At 47.8% G+C, this 22969-nt stretch overlaps 1 protein-coding gene across 1 annotated transcript in view; it reads left to right on the top strand.

Moving 5' to 3' along the window:
- Nucleotides 1–22969, top strand: part of PTK7 (protein tyrosine kinase 7 (inactive)) — a 998735-nt gene that overhangs the window by 584976 nt on the left and 390790 nt on the right. Inside the window, exon 7 of the mRNA XM_069608884.1 lies at nt 18868–19155. Within this exon, the coding sequence (XP_069464985.1) occupies nt 18868–19155 (288 nt within the window). The remainder of the gene's footprint in view (nt 1–18867; nt 19156–22969) is intronic.

Here is a 22969-nt window from a genome sequence, read left to right as displayed (position 1 = left end):
ACGCTCGAGTCAACCACCTTGTCCCATGCTGAAAACGTGGGAAAGGGAAGCCAACAGCCTGAACATCAGACATATCCTTTTGAACACTTTTCATAACAATATTCCCCACACAATTTGTATTTAGAGGTAAGGATTGTTAATAGGCTTTTTAGTATAGGCCCTTTTATTTTGACAAGACAGCACTAGGACTGCGTTATTAGTTGATGGTCCTAGCTTTCTCCCATCTGTAGATTTAGGATTGGATAGGTGTTTATCAAACCCTTTTTGAAGTTCAATAAACACCCTTGAACTGTGGTCACTTGTCTTACTGTTGGTACCATGCCTTCCTTACACCTCATTGTTGAGGAGAATTTTCAAAATGTGCTAATTCCTCTACCTCAGAGACCCCAAGCTCTTTTGCTGAACTTTGGGACTCTGTACTTTTTCATTCTGTTTGTTTTCTGTGTTCATTTCTTTTGATTATGGAGTTTTAAGATAACTCCATAGGCATCTTTTCATGTGTTACACAGCACCCTCAGTGCAGTGACACAGGGATGTATTTTTAGACTTCCCAAAGGTTTAAATACCTTCTCTGGGAAAAATCAGTCTTTCCCAGTGAATGTGAAGTTAAATTGACTTTACTCGTCTTTTTTTAAAATTCCTAGACCCAGCACACACTATCTCTCTATAGAGTGCTGGAGGGGTTACCTAGTATCCCCCGTGTCTAGAAACTCATGTAGCAGTCAAATGCTACCCTTTTCTATCAAAATGGCTGGTGGCAGTGGTTTTACAACTAACTACCATGATTTTTCCCGACCGCGAACACCGGTAGCTAAAAATCACAGGAGCCATGTTTTTCAAGATGGCACCTTAAGCTCCTTTGCTTAAACGGGTCTGTCTTTTTTCGCCATTTCTTTTTGGAAAGGTCCTTCTAATGTTTGTCTCTGCGCGCCAAACTAGGTTTGGTCCCTTTGGCGGGCTTCAGGACTGAAGACAGCCTCTGGTGTCTGTGTCTGGGGTGGGCAGGAAGTGAGGGAGGTGCCTGAAACTCCCTGTGCTTAGTCTCCTAGGAAAACCAAATGCACTCTGGCGTGATTGGCTGACTGACTGTCCGGCAAGGACAGCCACCCTGCCAGGTGAGTGGCAGCTAGGCTGGAATAAAAGGGAGAAAACTGTTTAAAAGGCGAGTCTCTTGGACTGGAAAGCAGAGTCGACCACTGGAACAAAAGAACCGAATACGAGTTGGAAGAGGACGGCTGCTGCAACTCCTGGACCGTTGGTTTGCCCGGTGAAGCCCTACGGCAGGTCCGAATTGCCAAGTTCATCTCGACAGAGAAGCCCCTTTAAGGAAGACTTCTTCCTTTGAGTTGGTGGGGACAATCAACTCGTAAGCCTCCTGGACACCATTCTCAGAGCTGGTTAGGATTAACCAGGGGGAAGGACACAAGCCTGTGTGCTTGACTACAGCTACTCTAACTGAAGTGACTCCATTTTGTCAGCGTTTTCTGACGATCCCGTGCAGTGCAGGAGTCCCCCCAGGTATTGGATCCGAGCGGGCGACCAACGGAGTGGATATTCAGTGATTGGTTGTTGGGTAGTGCTAGTGAGTGGAAAGATCTCAGATTTGGTAGAATTAATTGTAAATCCCGAGTAGGTGCCGATGCGAGTGATATCGCACAATATTGGGTCCATTTGGACAGAGGGATCCCTGACACATAATACATCGTCTGCATAGAGGGACATAATCTCCGGAGCTTCTTTTAGTCGAATCCCCCTGTGCGAGTGACGCATTCTGATATAGTCTGCCATGGGTTCAATTACTAGGGCGAAAAGGATAGGAGAGAATGGGCAGCCCTGAGGGGTCCCCCTGGAGAGCAGGATCAGCGCAGACGACATGGAATTGACTCGTACCCTGGCCGCCGGAGAGGTGTACAACAATTCAATGTATTTAATCATATTAGGACCGACCCCCCTTCGTCTCCAGCACCACCCACATATATGACCAAGACACCATGTTGAATGCTTTTTGAGCGTCCAGTGTGACCGCGACTGCCTCCGAGCCCTGGTCTATCCGTGACATGACATTAAGAATTCCGCCTGATGTTGTGAGAGGTGGATCTCCCCGACACAGAGCCTGCTTGATCCTCGTGAACCATGTATGTCATAACAGGGAGGAAGCGGTTAGCTATTACTTTAGCGAAGATCTTAGTGTCCACATTCATAAGCGAGAAGGGCCTGTAAGAGCCACACTCTTCGCTCGGCTTTCCGGGTTTAAGCAACACTATTACGGCCTCACGTAGGGTGGGAGGGAGGTCAGATAGGCAAAGCGACTCCTCCCATACCTCCAGTAGCTTAGGAGCCAATATGGCGATGTGTTACTGATAAAATGTGGCCGTGAGCCCATCGGGACCAAGAGCCTTGCGCTTGGGGCGATCCGATATTGCAGTAACTGTCTTGTCTAGGCGGAATGGGGCATCCATCTGGTCCCTGGTCGCCGAAGAAATACATGTTGTGGGAATTTGATCAAGGAGATCCCTCATGTGGTGTTCACTGTGTTCGGGGGGTTGGAAGTAGAGGTTCCTATAGAACTTGGTAAAGATGTCGAGTATCTGCTAATACAACCACTGTATGGTGCCTTGCCCATCTCTGATACAGGCGATCTGGGCCTGCCCCCACCCCACCTCGCCAGGGAAGCCAGTGTTCTGCCAGGTCTATCCCCCTCCCCGTACCTCTGTGCCGCAATTGGACGACCAAAGTACTGGACCTCGCTAGTAGCGTGTGCTGAATAAAAGGAGTTCCTCGCTAATCTGGGCAAGTATGGCAGGGCTGGATGATGTTGCACATTCCCACTCCAGCTCACATAGCCTGGATCTGCTCTTATGGTTTTTAGCACATCGGCCTCCCTAGATATGTACATGCCTCTAATCTAGGCCTTGAAGGCGTCCCAGCGGACCCCAACAGTGGTGGCCCGAAGGGTGTTGTGTTTAAAAAAGGACTTGATGTCTGCCAGGATATCTGCCTTGAATAGGATGTCCTGAAGCGCGGTAGATTTGAATCGCCATGTACAGAATGTTGGAGAGCTGGTACTCCCAATTCCACTTTGAGGGTGATTGGGGCATGGCCAGAAAGGGTATGGGTCAGTATGCACGCTTCCCCAATCCTCCCCATTACCTCCCTTGACAACAAAAACATGTCGATTCTGGAAAGGCTATCGTGTACAGAGGAATAATGGGTGTATTCACGCGACCGTAGATGTAACAGTCTCCAGGCATCACAAATATTAAGTGTTAAACAATGTGCCTGTAACCTACACGCCGCGCTGGATAAGGGCATGGAGGCAGTTCCGGTTCTGTCCAGATTTGTGTCTAAGATGAAATTCATGTCCCCCTAACCCCCCAGATGATTGGGATTCCCACGTAGCCCAGAAGTATTTCCGCCACCCTGTCCACGAAATCGGGTATCTACGTTAGGACCATGTGTGTTGACCAGGAACATGCTCTCTGTTTGCGATTGTGCAATGTAATATAACATATCTACCGGCAGGGTCAATATAACTCTTATGGAATGCAAATTTGATGGATTTATGGACCATTGTGAGTACCCCCCTGGCCCGAGTAGAGTATGATGTGTAATACCTGGTAGGTCCCGAAGAAGTCGCCATTTTCATAGCCAGAGGGCCCTGCGAGTGTATTTCTTGGAAAAATAGTAATTTACAGCCATGTCTTTGAACATGGGCCATGATTTTACGGGCCTTGGTGTTATTGCTCAGGCCCCGGAAATTCAATAACATTATGGTAGTAGGCATTTCAATAGTCTAGGGCACATCCCAGCTTTGCCGCCGTGTCCTATGCCTACAGTTAGTGCCATCTCTGGGATGGCTGCCCGATGTAGTGTTGTAAGCCGGTAACCCAACATGGTTGTACCCCAGTATTAGCCCAACAGGGGCCAACAACCACCAAGAACCAAATCAAAATAACAATTGCAACTGTAGTGGGGCGCACTGTTGCTGTGCGGTTGACATTTAACCCAAGCAAAAGACAAGCACCGTAAACTGTGCAGGCATCAGCGGTACATATCTCAGCTGCATGGCACCCGATACCAGTCACTCGACAACCCAGGGTATGGCCGTAGAAATGGGTGGCAGACATAGTAGATATCAGAGTAGGCTGAAGGGTAGAAGCGCCACTGGGATGGGTGCTGACTAAACGCTAAGCTGCGTGGACCAGAGAGCCATGTGTAATTAAATTAATAAAGCACTGTTGCAATCATCACATTAACCAAGAAAAATGTAACATTTTCAAACAGATGCAAGCACCAAGGAGTGGGGCCTGTTTGAGTTCAGTTATCGTCTGAGTTGTCCCCTCCTGCATTATGGAGAGGAATCTGCGACTCCACAAACTTCATAGCCTCGTCCGGGACGGAAGTACAACTTTCCTTTATAGGTAATCTTAAATCGCGCCGGGAACAGCATTGCCCAAGGGGCATTGCGTTCTGAGAAGTTTTTTTGACGCAGAGGAACTGCCGTCTCTCCTGCTGCACCCCAACAGAGAAGTCCGGGAAGATTCTAATGGTATGAGTGTCTAGGCACAAGTCCCCCTTCTCGCTTGACAGGTGCAGAATGAGATCCCTGTCCCTATAATTAAGAATTCTGGCGATGATGGGCCTGGGAAAGTCCCCCGACTTAGGGCGCGGCGATAGGGCCCGGTGGGCTTGCTCGACCGTGAAATATGGTGACAAGGTGGGGTTGCCCAGCAGCTCCCTGAGCAGGGCCTCAACTGCGTCCTCCATGCGCCTCTTGAGAGCGTTCTCCAGAACCCCAATAATGCGCAGGTTATTCCTACGGGAGCGGGACTCTAAGTCATCACATTTCGCCTTGACGCTCCCTACATCCCGTGACAGGGCAGCAATCGCATCCTGAAGTGTGTGCATCTCATCTTCATTTGCTCCAATTCTATTTTCTGCCTCAGTAATTCTAGTGCCAGCTTGGTGAACTCGGGATTTAAGTGAGGCGACATTGGCCTTGATATCGTCCAATTTCTCATGGAAGGAGGCGAAATTTTTGGCCATAGATTCCATTATCACGGTAAGGTCTGGGACAGTTGTGCCGGACTGGGGTACTGCTTCAGGTTCTTCCTGTCTGAATGGCGAGCCTCCTGGCCCATTCCTTGGCACAGCCCTAGCAAACGTATCCATCGTGCCCCCCCCCTTACCAGAGCCACGAGAACGGCTAGGCATGTCTGGCGCAACCATGGGCGCCGTGATGGCCCCACAGCACGGCGCCTGTGACTATATAGCTGGTACAGGTGCCGTTCAGAATGGCAGTGTCAGTTCATACAAGCAGGAGGGAGAACAGGGGTACCAGGAGGCACCAACAAGGGCCAGGCGGGCGAAGGCAGCAGCTACCAATAACCAGAGTGAACTGAACGGGAGCCTAATGCAATGGGCTTCTCTGGCCCGTAGCAGAAAGCACCATGTGAAATGATGTAGATCGAGCTCCCTCCACAGAGCCCCGGCCAGAAGAGGAGGGCAGGGGTACCCAGTCCTGAAAACGCTAAAATCACGGGGCCACAACACTGCACCAGGGCAGAAGGACCACCGTCTCAGCCTGGGTGAGGGGGCACATCCAATCACAGATTTACTTAGATGGGCGGGGGGCTGAAACACCAGGTGGGCAGGAGGGGGCACCTGCAGCTCAGTTGTGACACAGCGCTTTGTCCGGGCACCTTTTCAAAGCATCTTGGGCCACACGGTGTGGATCACTTTAGAAGCAAATATGAGGCCAGCAGGGGGTTGGATGTGCTAACCGGTGGTGTTAAAGCCAGGCCCCCACTCCTCACCTGGCCCATGAGCACTCCAGCACGGTCTTGCGACGTGCAGCTCCAAAGACGACTTCAGTGTTTCCGCTTCACAGCCCAAGCATAATCCTGGGCCAGACCAGCCCTGCAGCGCCCGGCCGAAGCCACGGCGATCGCCACCCGGGATGCGACCCAGGCACGGCCCCCCCTCCGAGCAGGGACAGGCGCACCACCCGGCACAGCAGAGGGAGAGCGCCCCCCACACCCCTGGCTCTGCAGCGAGGCCACCAACGCCGGCCCGGGGACCTGCCGCCGAAGCACAGCACAACAGGCGGCCGCCGCCCCCACCAAGACGGGCGCAACTGCTCCAGAAGGCCACGAACAGGGGTCCCAGACCCCAGACGCTCCGTCAGCAGCCCCAACGGCCGCAGGACAGTGCAGGAGGCAGGGGGCAGACCAGAGCTGGGCGCCATGAGCACCACCAGGCTGCAGCTACATTCATGGTAAAGTGGTCTCCAGGGCTCAGCTTTGTAGAAAAAAACCGTCAGTATGTGTGCAGGAAGGCACCAGTTGAAAGCCCAAGCAATTTATCTTTTCAACTTGGTTTGGAGAGCTTCTGCTCCAGTGTTATGAAATGCCCGGTGTACAGTACATAGAGCCTTAAAAGCAATACACTCTTCACTGGTAGCCAATGTAATTGTTGCAACAGGCTAGAGGAATGAGACAGTCTAGGGGCTACATGGGCTAGTCGTGCAGCAGCATTTTGCAAAAGCTGCAGCCGATGGATAAAATATCTGGTTGGCCCAAATAGATCCCATTGCTGTAATCCAATGAGCCCATTATTGAGGTCATTAGAATCTACAGCTAGATTGGTAAAGGAAGGAGGGGCAATTTAATAAAGCCTGAGCTACATACTGTAGCAAGTTGCAGTTTCCTGGAACCTGATGGCAACTATTTAATACCCAGGCTCTTTACTGAGTCACTGGGTTCGGAGCAAGGCCCCAGTGTGTCGGGCCAAAAGTCTGGGCTCCATGTACTTGCCCGGGAAAGCTGCTGCTTTCGCGGCCTAGTGAGCATTTGTGTGTCCCACTGGAAGGGGCTGTCTACTCCCAGTCCACATCACTGGTGCCAGAATGTATACTACTGGGTCGGATGTGAAACCAGTGGTTGTCCCTGATTGTACAACTACTGGCGGTTTGAATGGTGCACATCCTTACTATTGGTGGGCTTGGATTTGCTCAGCTTTGGGATGACGGGAGGCCCTCTGCAGCCATTTTGTCAAACATACATTGGAGCCACAAAGCTCTCGAAGGAGACTCCTGAAGTGACCCAGTGTCTGGCCTGGTGAAGCCTTGCTACTCTCGATCTCCGAATAGCCTGAGCGGTGCTGCAGTCCTTGAACTAGTGGGACCAATTAGTCTCGACACCTTCTCGAGGATCCATCCCTTCAGAGCCTTCAGGAGTGTTCCTGGACTTCCCAGTGGATTGACCAGCTCTCTTGTTGGCTACCTCGCCAGAAGCCGTTCTGCATTCGATGGTGGTCGCCAGTTTGTTCCACAAATTGCTGCCTTCCTGAATTCCAGCTTCCTATCTTCAAGGAAACCTGTCCTGGAGCAGCTGCGGTTACTGGAAGGATGTCTGTCATCTGCAAATGGTGAGCGTTGCTGGAACGTGCCTTCCCCATCCTGTGAAGTCCTAAGGAGGCCTACATGGTTGGATTCTGCATTTCTTCACTGAGTGCGTTACATATTGACTTTGTATCTAACCGGAAGAATCCTGGAACCTGCAACTCCCGGGAGCCCTTTTACCGAAACCTAGGTGGAAGATGGAGATCCAGTGACAGCCCCCAGGTGTTGCATACGGACATCTGAGAAAATCTGAGTCGAGGGTGTGGGGGGGGCTGTATGTAAGCATCAGTGTGCTTGGCCACCCGCTTCTCCTTTCCTCCGTAGGATATCATTGAAAGCAAGTGTTAGGGAGAATTTTCATCTCTGTGCTAATTCCCTTCAACCCTAGAGACCCCCCAGCTCTTTTGCTGTACTTTAGGACTTTTTAATTTTAACCCTGGAGTGAGCCATTTTTGTCACTCATGTGTTTTGACCTGATTTGAATTGTGTTTACTTTGTTTTTGGAGCCTGACAAACTCCATAGGCATATACTTTTTGTTTGGTGATGCACAGCACCTTAAGTGCAGTGTCACAGAGAAACCTTTAGAATTCTCATAAGGTTTAAAAACCTTTTCTTGTGTGAACTACTGTTCCCAAGAATAGTAAAGTGAAATTGACTTTACTTAACCTTTCTCTTTGTGGGTCTAGCACACACCATTTTATGGTGCGTGTTGGGGCGTCACCTAGTAGCCCCTATTCCTACCTACTCGTGTAAGCTGTTTTGTTACCCTCACTACACTTAATGGCTGGTGGTAGTAGTTTAATTTTACTACCATTGTGCTTTTCTACTGCATGCTGAATCCTCAGCTGCCCTATAGGACCCATGGGTGACCATTTTGTCAAAATGAGCCCAGTCGTCGCCTTTCGTCATTTTCCAGTTTGTGAGGTTTTTATTGGGTTTTACTCTGTTCGCCAAGCCAGGTTTGAGCCCTGTGTTAATTTTGCCTTTGTCAGGCTTCAGTTCTGAAACCCACCTCTGGCTCCAAAGTGTCTGGAAGGGCAGAAAGTGAGGGATGTTCTTGAAACTCCCATGTCCTTTGTTTTTAGGAATACCTGAATGCGCCCAGTCCTGATTGGCTGGCTGTCCTTTTAGGACAGCCACCCTGCTGTTTGGATGACAGCCTAGGCTGTGCATGAATGGGAGAATCCTGATTAAAAGGCAAGGGTTTTGGGACTAAAGGCAGAGTTGACCATTGGGAAGAACACCCAACGAAAAACCGTGAATGAAGCTTGCTGTATCCTCCTGGACCTTTTGAATTGCCAGGTGAAGCCCTGCTGCTGTGCTGAAACTCCTTTTTCAGGCCGACAACAGAAGCTCTGGAGGGGACTCACTTTTTGGGTTAGTGGGACCAACTAACCCAGAGACCAACTCAACTGGCCCACCTTCCCCGACTGGCTGTACTTCTTTGTTGCTGCAGGAACCGAGAGCCAGGGATTGAGAAATTCGTAGTCTAGTGTAATGTCTGTGATCCGTCCAGAAGCTCCAGGACCTTCCACGAGCAGGATGAGGACTCGAGGAAGCCCAACCGGTATCCAAGATCCACGGTGGTGCTGTTTACCACGCACTGAAATCGCAAAGTGCTGCCGATCCGAAAAGAGCCCGTACCTACCGCTGACCTCCACATTTTTGCTGCAGGAGTCCTCCAGACGTCATCCCTCTTGTCCCCACGACTGAGGCTCAGGAACCCAAAATCTGCATTGCTGCAACACGACAGAAGCCAGCTGGACACTTCTTCTAACCAGAGGGTACTGTTCAGACTTTGGGTACCTCAGTGTCTTTAGCTTTGTTCAAGTGTATCTACTAGCTTCGTGCTGATTCTGGAAAAGTACTTTAAGGTATATTTGGTTGTTACATAAATTGCCATTTTTAAAGAATGCTTATTTAAAAACAGATGTTAGATAAATAACTAACTTTTAAAATAACTATAACTAAAACCTTCAGTGTAAGTGTTACTTGGCAACTTGCAACAATAATAAAACATTTTATTGTGAAATAATCCTAAAATTAGGATTTTAAACAATATTCCATTCATAATATACAAAACCAGTGACTACAAACGTATACAAAATTTATATAAAAATGCATTTAAAATGCATTTACAATTAAGCAATGCAGCATTTGAGATCATTTCAATTTCGGTTTCAAAGCTGCAGACTTTACAAAATTCAAATTCCAAGGGTTCAAGCAAATGCATCAAGCAGTACAATTCATTGCATAGTTCAAGTTCTTGATGGGGGTAATACAATATGGATGGTTATTTCAAATTCAGCACCTTCAAAAACCGCCTTCAATACATAGACGGTGCAGATTCATTGCATAACTAAAATTCAAATTCAAAGCATCAGGCAATACAGTCGGGGAATCTGCTTTTAACCTGCTGCCGGACTCTAAAGAGAGCAAGTTGGGCTGAGATGGAATGGGTATTCGGACAGTTGTCCCAAAAAGATTCTGATGTAATTGCCTCATACGAATGGATCAAACTACCCAACATGCACGTATAGATGGGCCCCAATTCCTTGCATTGAGTTAGGACACGCCGAGCTGATTCCGCCTGATCCGGCAAGGCACATATTTGGCAGAACCTAAGTTCAAGGGGTACATTTAAGCGGGGTACCTTTTTAAGCAGGGTCCCAACACAGTCCTCACCGGGAGTTGGTTTATACGTAGCCTCAGAATGAACTAGCTTCAGGGTGGAGCAAAGCTGTAGGTAGGGTTGGATCTTACGATAGCGGTGCACAACATGAGCTACCGCCTCATATCCTTTTAGATTTGCCAGATCTCTATAGTTCGCATGCCAATCCCATCCGTTAAATTTATGGTCTAAGGGTTTTTTAAACAGACAAAACGGTGGCCTCTCTTTTTGATGAAAGACCAATCGATCTTCACAAATAAGGTTTCTTTTAAGGTCTTGAAATTGAAACCATACCGATTCCTCTCCGAGTCGTAACTGTCTCCAACCATAGCCAATAACCTCAGGTGGGATCAGAGCAAGACTGGAGATAGAATGTCCCTCTAGCCCGCAATGCATACCTCTTAAAGATCTTAAGCCTAATTGAAGGCAGAGATATTCTGTGGGGCATGTCTGGCTCAGTCCCAATAATGGCCCACAAGTTTGTTTAGAATTGTGAGATCCTGGATAGCCAGAGCCTCAAGGCCCTAAAGGACGGCAGGGGCAAAGTACTGCTGGTAGAGCTCAACTATCCCAGCCATGCTATACCCTGCCATACCTCTAGCATACTTGCAGGCTTGGAGCGTGAGTGTTTTAGCTCATTGGTTTTTATTGCTGATAATCGGTTCATAGTTAGGGCGAGCCTCAAACTCCAAGCCCAGATATGGGTAGGACTGGGTATATTCTATGGTGCCCAAGGAGGAATCCATTCCAATCCTGGCCATCTTCTTACCTGCGATTGCAAGGATGTTGGTTTTACCCAAATTAATGTTCAGACCTAGCTGAGACTCACAGCAGGCCAACTAGTCGAGCATAGTTTTTATCCCTGACGTGGTCCTGTCAAACGGAGTCAGGTCATCTGCATAAAGCATGCCCACAATAGGATGTTTCCCTAATTTGCGGGGACAGTTGGATTTTGAAGCCATGCATGGGAGATCAGATATATAAAGATTATAAAGCGTAGTGGCCGCCACACATCCCTGCTTCACCACCAGATTAATACATATCTGTTCAGAAACCTCCCCGTCATTGTTTAGTCTTACCCAAGCCGTGGTATCACAGTGCATTCGGTTCAGGATGTGCAGTAGCCAACTAAGGCAGTCCAAAGTACTAAGTGTGGACCACAGCATCTCCATATTCACCTGTTCAAATGCACTGTGACGACTTGCCTTTGTGAATTTCTCTACAGCTCACATTTACCCCTCTTGAGATGTCTGGCTGCTCAGTCACACTACCAACTTGTGTAGTACAGGCTTATACCAAAAGGTGGGTTGCCTAATACCAAGAGGACAAGTGTTGTGTAGTCTCTCACAGGGTTACTACATCAATTCTTGCCTAACAGCAAGCACCTCTGTTTTCTATCTCTTCTCGACTCACCTTTGGTCATCCACCCTAGGTTGGGTCTGCTTCCCTTGAGTTAGCCTTGGATGGTAAAGAAAGGAAAGAACTTGCCTATTCGTGGGTAAATTGTTGTAGAACCTTTAATTAGTTTGAAAACTAATCACCACCTCAAGTCCATGGCATCCTTTTCGAAGAGAACTCATACCTGTGAGAAACATTGTGCTAGAACCTGTGACATCTGGGCACAAGGCCCCATTAATCTTGGGGTTTGGACTTCAAAACCTATGATATAGTACTTGTAGAAGCAATAAATGATGGGAATTGCATCACTTACCTGCATTGCTTTATTTTGTTAACTGATGTCCAGTATGTGAACCTAATGGTGATTGTATATATTTGTATCAGTGTTGTACAATAAATAGTACCTGCTCGTTTCATTTTTCAGTGTGTTCATAAGTGCTTAACTGTCTTTTTATAACGGTCTAATTTGAATTGTGGGCTGTTCTGTGTGGCCTCATTGAGGGCCCCTGTCCCCACTCTCATGCTCCGGAGACTAAGCATTGATTACTCAGCCACCTACCTTGATTGGCTTTGGCTATCCTCTCAGAGCTCCCTGTTCATCATAAACCCAATTGGTTTTCTGGTCTAGAAGGAGTTGTTTTGCGCTCTAAACTGCTTTGAGAGTATCGTAGATGAGGCTTTCGTAAGAGGAAGGACTTGTGTTTCCGCTCAGTAATGTTCTTTCTGACGGCTGTTCCTCCCACTGATTCCTCATTGCCCTTGCAATCTTGCCAGTCTTTGCTGGCTGCTTGTACACCTATGTTCTGCGCACCGTCAGCGACAGAGTGCGAGAAAAAGTATGTAGTTGAGATCTCTGGGCACAGCCACTCTACTTACAGTGGGCCAGACACCCTATCCAATGCAGGGCACATTCTGGTGCAAAGCAGTGCTGCACCCCCTGGTGTCAATAACATTTATGATATGGCATTTATAACGCGCCTATACACAAGTGTTTCTAGGTGCGACGAGGCAGGGGAGGGGGGAACACGGGGAGACAGACAACGATCCTACTAGGCCAGGTGTCATTCAGATCGCGCAAATGCAAGGGTAGAAGGGAAATGTGCAGGGGGGAAAGGGAGAGGGGAAAGTGCAGTACAGGGTTAATAGCATACAGGATAAATAAGGGCCAGCTAGTGGCAAGTGTGAGGTAAGTGCAGACAAGTGCTGGGAAGGGGGGCTGTAGGGATACAGACACAGTCCCGCACTGCAGGGGGTGCCAGGGAGGCAGTGCAGGGGAGAGTGGCTGGGCCAAGGACCGAGAACGGTGAGTGGCCCAGTTGCAGATTCAGTGCAGTTTCAGTAACTTTAGCAGGGGAGAGGGGGAGAGAAAGCAAAGTTTCTGAGAGGCAGGAAGGCTGTTCCAGAGGGAGGCCCCTGCAGCGGAGAGAGATCTGCCCCCAACTCGTTGTTTGGAGAAGCGGCTGACCCTGAGGGAGTTAGAGGTGGATAAGCAAAGAACTCGGGAAGGGAGATATTTAGGAAGAGAGAGTTGAAGGTATTTTGGCCCAAGGCCCCAGAAGGCCTTGTGGACAATGCAGAGGGTTTTGAACTTGATCCTCGCAGTCACTGGGAGCCAGTGTAGTGATTTCAGTCCTGGAGAGATACGGTCCCTGGGCTTGAGGCCAAGGACAAGTCTGGCAGTCCTGTTCTGGATGAGTTGCAAAGGGCGGAGAGTAGAGGCAGGCAGATTTAGATGGAGGCTGTTATAGTAGTCCAGCTTTGAGAGAACCAGGGCTCTAGAGACAGTGAGCTTCTGGGAGAAGGACAGGAAAGGAAGGATACCTCTGAGGAGGTGTAGCTGGTAGTGTGACTTCTTAGAGACGTCGGATATGTGAGGAGAGAAGGTGAGTGTGGAGTCGAAGATGACCCCGAGGTTTTTTGCCTTGCAGGTAGGAGCAGGAAGAGGGCCAAGAGAGGCCGTCCAGAGAGCTGCAGGGAAGGAGGGATGGGTGTGCCGATGTGTAGAATCTCAATCTTACTGGCATTAAGGCAGAGGTCATTGGCGGCACACCTGTCCTGGATAGCAGAAAGACAGTCGGAGATAAGGGAAGGAGAAGAGGAGGCCGAGGGTAGCCTGAAAATGAGCTGGGTATCATCCGCATAGCGCTGAAAGTTGGGGCAGAGAGCGGCGATGCGGTGGGCGAGAAGTGCCAGATATTGGTTGAAAAGCCAGGGAGAGAGGTTAGATCCCTGGGGGGACACCACAGCACCACAGGTAGAGAAAAAGATGTCAGAAAGGAAAGACCCCAGTTGGACCTGGGAAGGTCGATTGGAGAGGAAAGAGGTCAGCCACGCCAGAGCCTGACCAGTGATACCCATGTTATCACGGAGACGGTTGAGCAGAATGGTATGGTTGACAGTATCAAAGGCAGAAGAGAGATCAAGCAAAATAAGAACATATGGAGTGTTGGAGTCAAGGTTCGAGAGCAGGTCCTCACGGATGTTCCGGAGAGCAGTTTCCGTGCTTCTGGCAGCTCTGAAGCCAGTCTGATGGTCATGAAGACTACCAACAGATTCAGCATGGAGATTAAGCTGGGAGATGGCTAGTTTCTCCAGGAGCTTGCCCAGGAAGGGAGTGATAGAGATTGGGCGATAGTTAAATGGGCAGGAGGGGGTCAGAAGAGGGTTTCTTAAGAAGGGGGTGCACAAGGGAGTGCTTGAGAGGGGATGGGAAGACTCCAGAGGCGAAGGAGTGATTGCAGAAGTCAGCAAGGGCAGGAGCCAAGGAGTCGATGTGGTCCTTAATAGTTTTGGAGGAAGAGGGGTGGCCCTGTTTTGGCGAGTGTTAAGATGGATTTCTGAACTCTGTCCTGGAGGTGCAGAGGTTCAGAAGGCCAGCCTAGTTTCTTGGAACAGGGTAACCTCTGGACAAGCCAGACCAATCAAGGTAGTGATCGCGGCGGTCAAGACTAGGTCTCAAGAGGGGTGAGGGTGACTGAAAGCCTGCAATGAGCACACAAAGCAAGGACACTTACAAATTACTCCAAACCGGTGTTATATTAAAAATATATACACATTTATTACAAGGCCTTTGTAACATTGACCGTAGCGAGAAATCACAATAAAACTCCAGTAAACCAACACATACCAAACCAATACAATATATATATATACAAATACAAACGAGTCTAACGAGTTAGACGCACGAAATGTGTAGACCACCTAGATGGGGAGGAAAACAGACATTGCGAATAATAATTAGACCCAGTCCGCCTTCAGAGGCACCTAACTAAAAGGAAGTCCAAGCCCTACGAAGAGTGGAGCCTTGTGCTCAAAAGTACCTGCACACGCTGGTGCCAATGGGCAAAAAGGGGAGTCTCTTCGAGGGAATCAGGCAGCTTAGTTCGGTGAACAAATGAAGATGAACAGAGCTCTGCGACTCAAGCGCAGCCTCCACTGTGAGCAGAAGCAGAGCGCGAGTACGGAAAAGCATGCTGTTAGACACAGCGGGGAAAAGATATGGGCTCCTGCAGGAGGGCGACCAGTTCCTAGCGATGCTACTCACGGGTCCCCGATGCAAGCAGACCCAGGCTTTTCCGCGTCAGTTTCAGTGCTGGCAGGTTCAGATAGGAGCAGGGGACGTCTCGTCGTTGTGTAGATTCCGCAGCAGCATTAGTTGAGTTGAGGGCCATCCCAAACGCAGTGAACACGCACAGTTTGTTACCACAGCAGGGCAACGGAGCGGCCGTGTGTATTTCAGCCCAATGTACACTACTCACTTCAGAACTGGGAATGCCAAGTGTACGAATCGTGTGAGTGACAAGGACTCGTAATACAACACAACCTGACGGCGGTTACAGAGCAAGGCTCCTGGGTAGGCTGGTCAGTCTGCTGGATGGCCCAGAGACACTTCCGAAGGCTTACGTGCAGGAGATGGTGAAGATGCCGAGAATAGTTGTTCCACTATTCCAAGGGTGGAAGTACCAGTACAGGCCTTCTCGTTCGATCAGAGGTAGAAAGGGTTTCACAAAGCGACAGCAGTGCAGAGGAGCAGTCACCAGTGATTCATCGGTTCAGCCTTGTGGTTGCAGGATACTTGGCTCCTGTATTCCTTTGTTCGTGAGAACTCAGGAGATCGACCTGGTAGTGGCGTTTCCAGCCCCCTCTTATCCATGGTTCCCTTCGCGCCAAAACGGAGGGGACCCAATGGGAGATCCATTCATAAAACACTCACACCATCTGTGGACCTTATCACGGACCACGGGGGTCCCAGGCATTCACACGACCCTAGACTCTCTGGCGCACAGGATGTGTATTGGGACCAGACATCCCAGCCCCCATCCTGGAGGCACACACCAGGCCTGTAGAAGCCCGCTAAAGCATCTGTGTTTCGTGGGAAAGTACATGAAATTAGGAAGGCCCCGGGTCGTCTTGACCTGGGGGAGGTGAAGGGGGCAAGACGGTCAGTGGACAGGACAAAGAGTCTCGTGGTCTGGCCATTTTGGGAGCCAGGCCACCATTTTGGGCTAAGCGCGAGAAATGCGCTTAAAACGCCAAAAGGAGCTCAAAAACACAAACGATCGCTGCCACCAATCCCGTCCGTGATTCACTTGCACCCTTCATTTACAATCCAAAGAGAGTATCTAGGGCCTGTAGAAGACTAGACCCAAGAGAGCAGTAACTTAGCTTACTGTGTCCTCTTGTGCCATGTTGCGCGAAAGCTGCAACATGATAAAGAAACTACGGAAAACGTTTCCCGGTACTGGCATGTCAGTTTCCCCGTAACAATGGAGCGAAAGCCCAGAGGAGTGCGGCAGAAGGCTGCACTTCTCTGGCAAAGTCTAGATCATGGTGAAAACAACAGCAAAAAGTTTAGGGGTTGCCACATGGAAGGAAAATTACCCACAGTTAAGAAATCTTTCCTAACAACGAGACTTTCATAGATCGGACTTGTCTCGAAACCTCATCAGCAGAAAAAAGGGGAGACCTTTCCTGAGACAGTTGCGCTGGAGAGGCATGTCAGATGAGGAATCGTTGGGGACTAGCACCCACCAGAAAGAACATTACCTTGCAGTTATTAATTTGTTCTATTGTATTCCTATCTCTCTCATTGAGTGCTCTGTTGCGTTGTCCTACACACGTCCCGTATCTCCTTACGTCTGCCTCACTGCTCAGTCCATGCTTATGTTGATAGCTTGGCTAGACTAAAGTGTTAAATACCCAGTTCAACAACGGGGGGCCTCTCAGAACCCCCCCCCTTGGACCCCATTCAACTATTCCAGAATAGGACTGCAAGACTTATCCTTGGCCTCAAGCCCAGGTACTGCATGTCTCTAGCCTTAAAATCTCTCCACTGGCTCCCAGTGATTTCAAGGATGTAATTCAAGACCCTGTGCCTCATCCACAAGGCTGTCTGAGGCATAGGACTTCTCTATATCCAGCTCTCCCTCACTAAATTCCTCCCGGCCAGAGTCCTTCGGTCCTCTGGCTCCAACTCTCTAAGTCGAACGTGGTTCCTCCCTCTGGAACGGCCTCCCTGCCTCTTCAAAATTGAGCCGGATCTTGTTAAGTTCCAGAAACTTCTGAAGACTCATTTTCTCATCTTCCTTCCCTCTCCCCCTCCCATGCTAGCTTTCCCTCTGCGACTGGGGCCTGTTCCCTTCAGATTCATACAGGGGTCAGACCATGCTCCTCCTAGTCCTCCCAGCAACCATTGCCAGCACTTGTCCGCGGGCTCCCTTTTCTGGACTTGCCCAAACTGGTCCTCCCTGTCCACCTCACTCATCCTCCCTTCCCCCTCTTCTGCTGGCTCTTGCTGCCTTGGCCCGCCCAGCACATGCCGGCCCCCACCCTTGTGGGCACCACTTCTCCCTCTACCCCTCCCCCACACACTTACCACCTTGTCATGCACTTGCACGGTAGGATTGTCACAATGCCAATATAACAGTTTTTGGTCTACTTTGTTCCCATGTTCCCCCATCCATCTTTGCTTGTGGCGCCTGGAAACACTTGTGTATAGGTGCCATACAAATGTCCAATAGATAATTAAGGGTGGGTCTAAAAATCTATCTCAACACCAGGTTTTCGAGAACCTTCACCATCAGTACTTAACTCTAGGCTGGTGTGTTAATCGAGATACTTTCCCTCTTGGTCTCAGTGGTCGTGAGTTTCTGCAGTGTCCCTTCTTCTGCGTTGTGCCTCGGATTTACATTGACCCAAATCCTGCTGTGCTTCTCATCTTCCTGGGACTGTTGGCTCTTTATCCTGGCACTAGAGATCTGGATGGTCTCCTCTAATAATCACTGGGTTTGGTTTCTCCCTTCTCTGCGCCTGTAGGTGGCGCTCACTTACCTGAATGATCACCATAAATGTGGCTGAGCCTGCTAATCCTGTCCTGTTTATTCCTATGGGGAGCTTTTAAACTCCCAACTCTTGAAGTTACTTGAAAAGAAGCTGGAAGTACATGAACCTTGTTCCTGCCCCTTGGGTCTGTGGCGTTTTGTGCCAAAGAACTGCAATATTAGCATGTAGAATTGATATTCCAAGACACTCCTGTACTGAAAGTATTATTGTGACTGTGTAACTGTGCCATTGTATTTCTAGGCGTGTCATGGTGTTATGAGATGCATTCAATCAGAACTGTTGGTCATCTAATTTTCAGTGCTAAAGTATTAATCTGCTTTTTCTCCCACTAGGTGCTGTATTTCGTGTATAGTGTACATTTGTATAATGTATGGTGCTATGTACTAAAGGTTTAGGGTCCCTATAGTTTGTATGAGATTTTGTTTACTGATGACTGTATGAATAGGTTTTTATTGTCCTTGGATTTCCTTTTCCATCCTTTTGCCTTGTATTTTGCTGCCCACTAGGTAACATGCAACACCTGCAGTTAAGGTATTTTTTACATACTTTGTTTTTACTATGTTATATTAACCCCAAAGTACTTATTTGAACTAATACATATTTTGTGTAATGTATTAAGTGTATATTTTTCAGAATTCTAGAATGTTTCTTTAATGGTAACTGTGGAGATTAACTGTACTTCACTACCAGCCTTCCTTCCTCTCTCCTTGGAGTTGAACCAGACTGCTTAGTCACAGCTACTCCTATAGAGGGGCCTAGACCGCGTTTTGGTTGGGACCCTATTTTGCCATTCGGTTGGAGGGTTTCATATTCCTCAACAGAGCACTTTGGGAACAGCTTCCTTACACCCATGTAAGGATTGTTCTGTCCATCATAAAGCACTATGCCTGTACTGACCGTTTCCTCAGTATTTGCTGTTGGTGAGAGAACGTACCTTATTCAGGAGACAGGCCTTAGCGGTCTGTTCTGATTGGCATAGCTTGACATTCTTCTCTTCCACATCATGGTCCTCATTTGCTGAAGTTCGATCAAGTACTGACTTTTCTCTTTCAGACATCAAGGACATGATGCCCTTCTCACCCCAAGTCTTTACAGCCAACACGATACAGCGCATTGCCTGCCACCCCCCGCAAGGGTTGCCTGAGCCCAGCGTTTGGTGGGAGCGGGAAGGGACGCGAATCGCCCAGCGAGATCCTGCTGACGACCGGGACCTGGTAGTGTACCAGGACGGGAATTACTTGATCTTCAGTCCAATTGAAGAAAAGGACTCTGGCACTTACACCTGTCATGCTTCCAACAAGGCCGGGGAGCGGAAACAGAGCCTCGCCATCACGGTTGCAAGTAAGTTGAGATGCAGCCTGCACAGTGACTTTTGTTAAGAAGGCTGCACTGGCCCATGTGCAGCTTGGGGGTGTGGGGAGGAACTGACCTTTTTGTTAGGTTTGAGGCACCAGAATGTAAAAATGTTCAACAAGTGCATTGAGTCAAGCAAAATATATCCACGTGGAGGCAGACTGTCTAGCTCACTTTGCCCGAATGGCAACTTTGCCGAATTCAGCTGTGGCGCAATTCTTTTGCCTTTTCATTAAAAAATAGTTTAACCACAAACTGGTATATGCTAAAATGGTGTAAGGTATATAATGGGGGAGTGGAAGGAGGGGTTGCGCACTACCCCCACCTCTACAAAATCAGTGAAAAACTATTTGGCGAATTTGCCATTCGGGGTAAAGTCGGCAAGCATTCCTCAAACCGAGGATGACACCGGGTAACATCTGGAAAACCAGTTGTCAGGACATCTTAAAGGGATGCCATATTGTATCATATAGTGGGCTCAAAATTGTAGGTCTTAAAAGATGGGCAATAATCAAACACATATTCAACATCTTTTTAAAGAAAGTTCCTATATAAACCTTTGAGCTAATAATGCTCAGATCCAATAAACCAATAATTTCAAGCACTGGGAGGCATCCATTTTGTGAAATGGATGAGCCTCATGTGCTTGTGTTAACCTCTGTCGTTGTGACACTAATGAAGCAAAAGCCACCTGCTGGTAGCTTTTACTACAGCGGCGGCTTTTGCTTCATTAGTGCCGGAGAGCAGAGAATACAGGCAGGCTGCTAAGTGCTTTTATTTTCATTATCTTTGAAAACCACAGCAATCGTAAATACAGCGTTGGATTTATAAATGCCTTGGTCTTCTTTTTAAGTTTCCTGGGCTCTTCCGTGTAGGTGGAGCCCAGGAAACTTAAAAAGAAAACCACAGCAATTATAAATACAACCGCATTGTGGTCCCCCTCAGTCCGGGGGAGCCTGAGGAGACTCAACGCTGAAGCCACTGCAATCATAAATACAACTCTGTATTTATGTTTGCAGTGGCTTCAACTTTGAGTCTCCAGGGCTCCCCCGCCTCGGGAGACTCAAAACGAAAGTACCGGCATTTATAAATACGATGTATTTATAAATGCTGTGGTCTTCTTTTTAAGTTTCCAGGGCTCCACTGGGAGCCCGGGAAACTTAGAAAGAAAACCACGGCAATTATAAATACAACCGCGTTGTATTTATGATTACAGTGGCTTCCGCTGAGTCTATCCCAGTGGTTTGTAGATCCCCAACTCTTAGTATCAGTCTGTACTAACTCAGGACCTTTGTAGAGTGACCGAGCAGTCGGGCTTATCTTCTTTATTTTTTTTTAACATCTTTATTTATTGGTTTCAAACAAGTCCATATAAAAAAACTATGTAGATGTATACTACAATGTCCACAATTCTTATGTACATACATTAAATCAAACATATCTCCTAAATCATTCATAACCTTGCTTATTGGAGCATTGATGCTCAATATAAAACAGCCCTACAATGAAACCATTTACCCACATTCAAACAAATGGACAAACACACAACTAATACCGACCCAACCACAATGACTATGGATATTAAAAAGTAATATTAATAATTGATCACTCAAATCAACACATTATTCTTTTGACGTCCCATTCCCATATAAGTCTAGAAGCGATTTCCATAAGTTCCAATAAATTTCATTACATCATTAATCCAATCCTCCACGCTTGGTTTTTTTTCCTGGTCTTCCAAACCATCACTATCTATTTTACTGCTATCACTAGGATTTTATGAATCCAGGATCCATACAGACGGGCCTTTAAACGGCGCCCATTATGTTCTAGCAACAAGACCTGTAACGGTCCTCTTGGAAACACAATTGATAAGGCCCTATCCAATCTAACACCTCACACCAAAAGGCAATACTCTGACGCAATACCACAACATTTGTATCAATGTTCCGTTCTCCTTCCCACATGTCACAATCAGTCACTGGAGGGAAGAAAGATCGACACTCTCCCCCCAACCATGGAAGCTGAATGAACTCGACTCTCCCACGTGGTTGGCACAGGCGCCTGATTAGATAACGGTTCACCACGTGGCAGCCAATGGGGGGGGGGTTAGGGAGAGGTTGTGGATAGGGAAGGGAATTCAGGTAATCCTGTAAGAGGATGAGGAACGCCTACAGTGGATGGGATCAGGGAAGCACCAGGAAAAAACCCTACTCTGTTTAACATACAACAAACATTACTTTCACCAGTACTCCTGACATGTGTTTAACTCCAGAATAATACACCTTAATACGTGTACTATACCCTTCGTACATCAAACTCTGACTGAAACACATAAGCAAGCAATATGAACACATAAGGGAAAACTTCCCAGAATGATTAAACAGTACACATGGCCCGTAGGGCAGCGTTAGCAACGTACAACATAAATACACTTCCCTTAGTTTCATTCACTAGTGAAAAGTTATGGTCCATTTGCAATAAGTCCGGAATGACCCAAATAAACACTTTAGAATGTTCGTGTGCCACATGCGTAACCAAGACACTTGGTTTTGTTCCCAACATGTAAAATACAAGAAATGCAGTCGTTACTTATCTTAGATCTGGGGGCCCCTCGGGACCTCCCAGACACAAATGAAAATAGCTGAACAATCACTTCAAGCCGTTTTGCCAATAGTGCCCCGCATTGCCCTCATGAGTACTTGACTGGAGTCTGGGAAACCCAGAGGAATTTCCCAGATGAAGAACTTCAAGCCTTGTATTGCCGGTGACTCAGCGCCCCTCCTGCTTCATGCTGCACAGTGAACGCGTAAACTCCCGAGCGTGCCTTGCCTCAGTAGCACACGAATTCCAACTCCTTGAGACCGAATGCGGCCGTCTGCCTTCCGCCACACAATGAAAAAACAATAAAACACACCTGCCGGTAGCCGTTGCCTGCCTTTAAGCTGCGTTGATTCTTAATGCATTGCAGCTGACAAGGCGCGCACGGGCCAAACTACCCAGAACCACCAATGATGCTGGGAATTGTAGATTTCACATCCAATTCAGCCCATAATGTCTCAATAGGTGTATTTACACACTCCACGCCTTTGCCAGCCCTGATTCCTGACACCACATCCCCAACACAACTCCTCAGTTAATAACCCTATAACCCTAAGGCACACATACGCGCAGGTGTCCAATACAATCGTCCCAAAACCTTCTGATGAATAAGTCATAATTTAAGATCCATTTTACTATCATACCCAACCCACCACACATTTCCAAACTTCATCTTTGATAACGCAACCTAGATCTACTATTTCTATTTTAAATTATTCCATGACTTTAACATTGAATCATTCTGCGGCATAAGTTTTAGATATGTAGATACATTATGTGGCAACAGATGAAATATTGCCCAACCCGCCGGCTCCCTCTCTATTGGTACAGATAACATACGAAGTGCCTGGGTCAAAAGATTTTCTTATTCCTTAAACCTAATTCTCTCTCTTCCGCTTAAGTGAAACAGCCTTTGAAGTTCCTCAAAAGGCAACAAGTGCCCATCTCGCAATAAATCCCCTAGCGATAAGATCCCCTTTGAAATCCAGCTCATCCAATACAAGGTCTTGTTTTCAATTTGCAATGCTCGGTTATGCCAAATCGAGGATTTATGGCTCGAAAACACATTCCCGTTAAAATTAAGTATCCACCATGACATCAAATTTTTGGCCACCTTAGCAGCCGGTATTTTAGCAGATACTTTAAGCAACTTATCCATAGAAAATGTTTTCCAATTGAAACCCTAACAAGGCATCCCTTT

The sequence above is a fragment of the Ambystoma mexicanum genome, chromosome 4q (genome assembly GCF_040938575.1).
Source record: "Ambystoma mexicanum isolate Mex_15411 chromosome 4q, UKY_AmexF1_1, whole genome shotgun sequence".
Taxonomy (NCBI): Eukaryota; Metazoa; Chordata; class Amphibia; order Caudata; family Ambystomatidae; genus Ambystoma; species Ambystoma mexicanum.
This window is presented reverse-complemented; position numbering and strand designations above follow the sequence as displayed.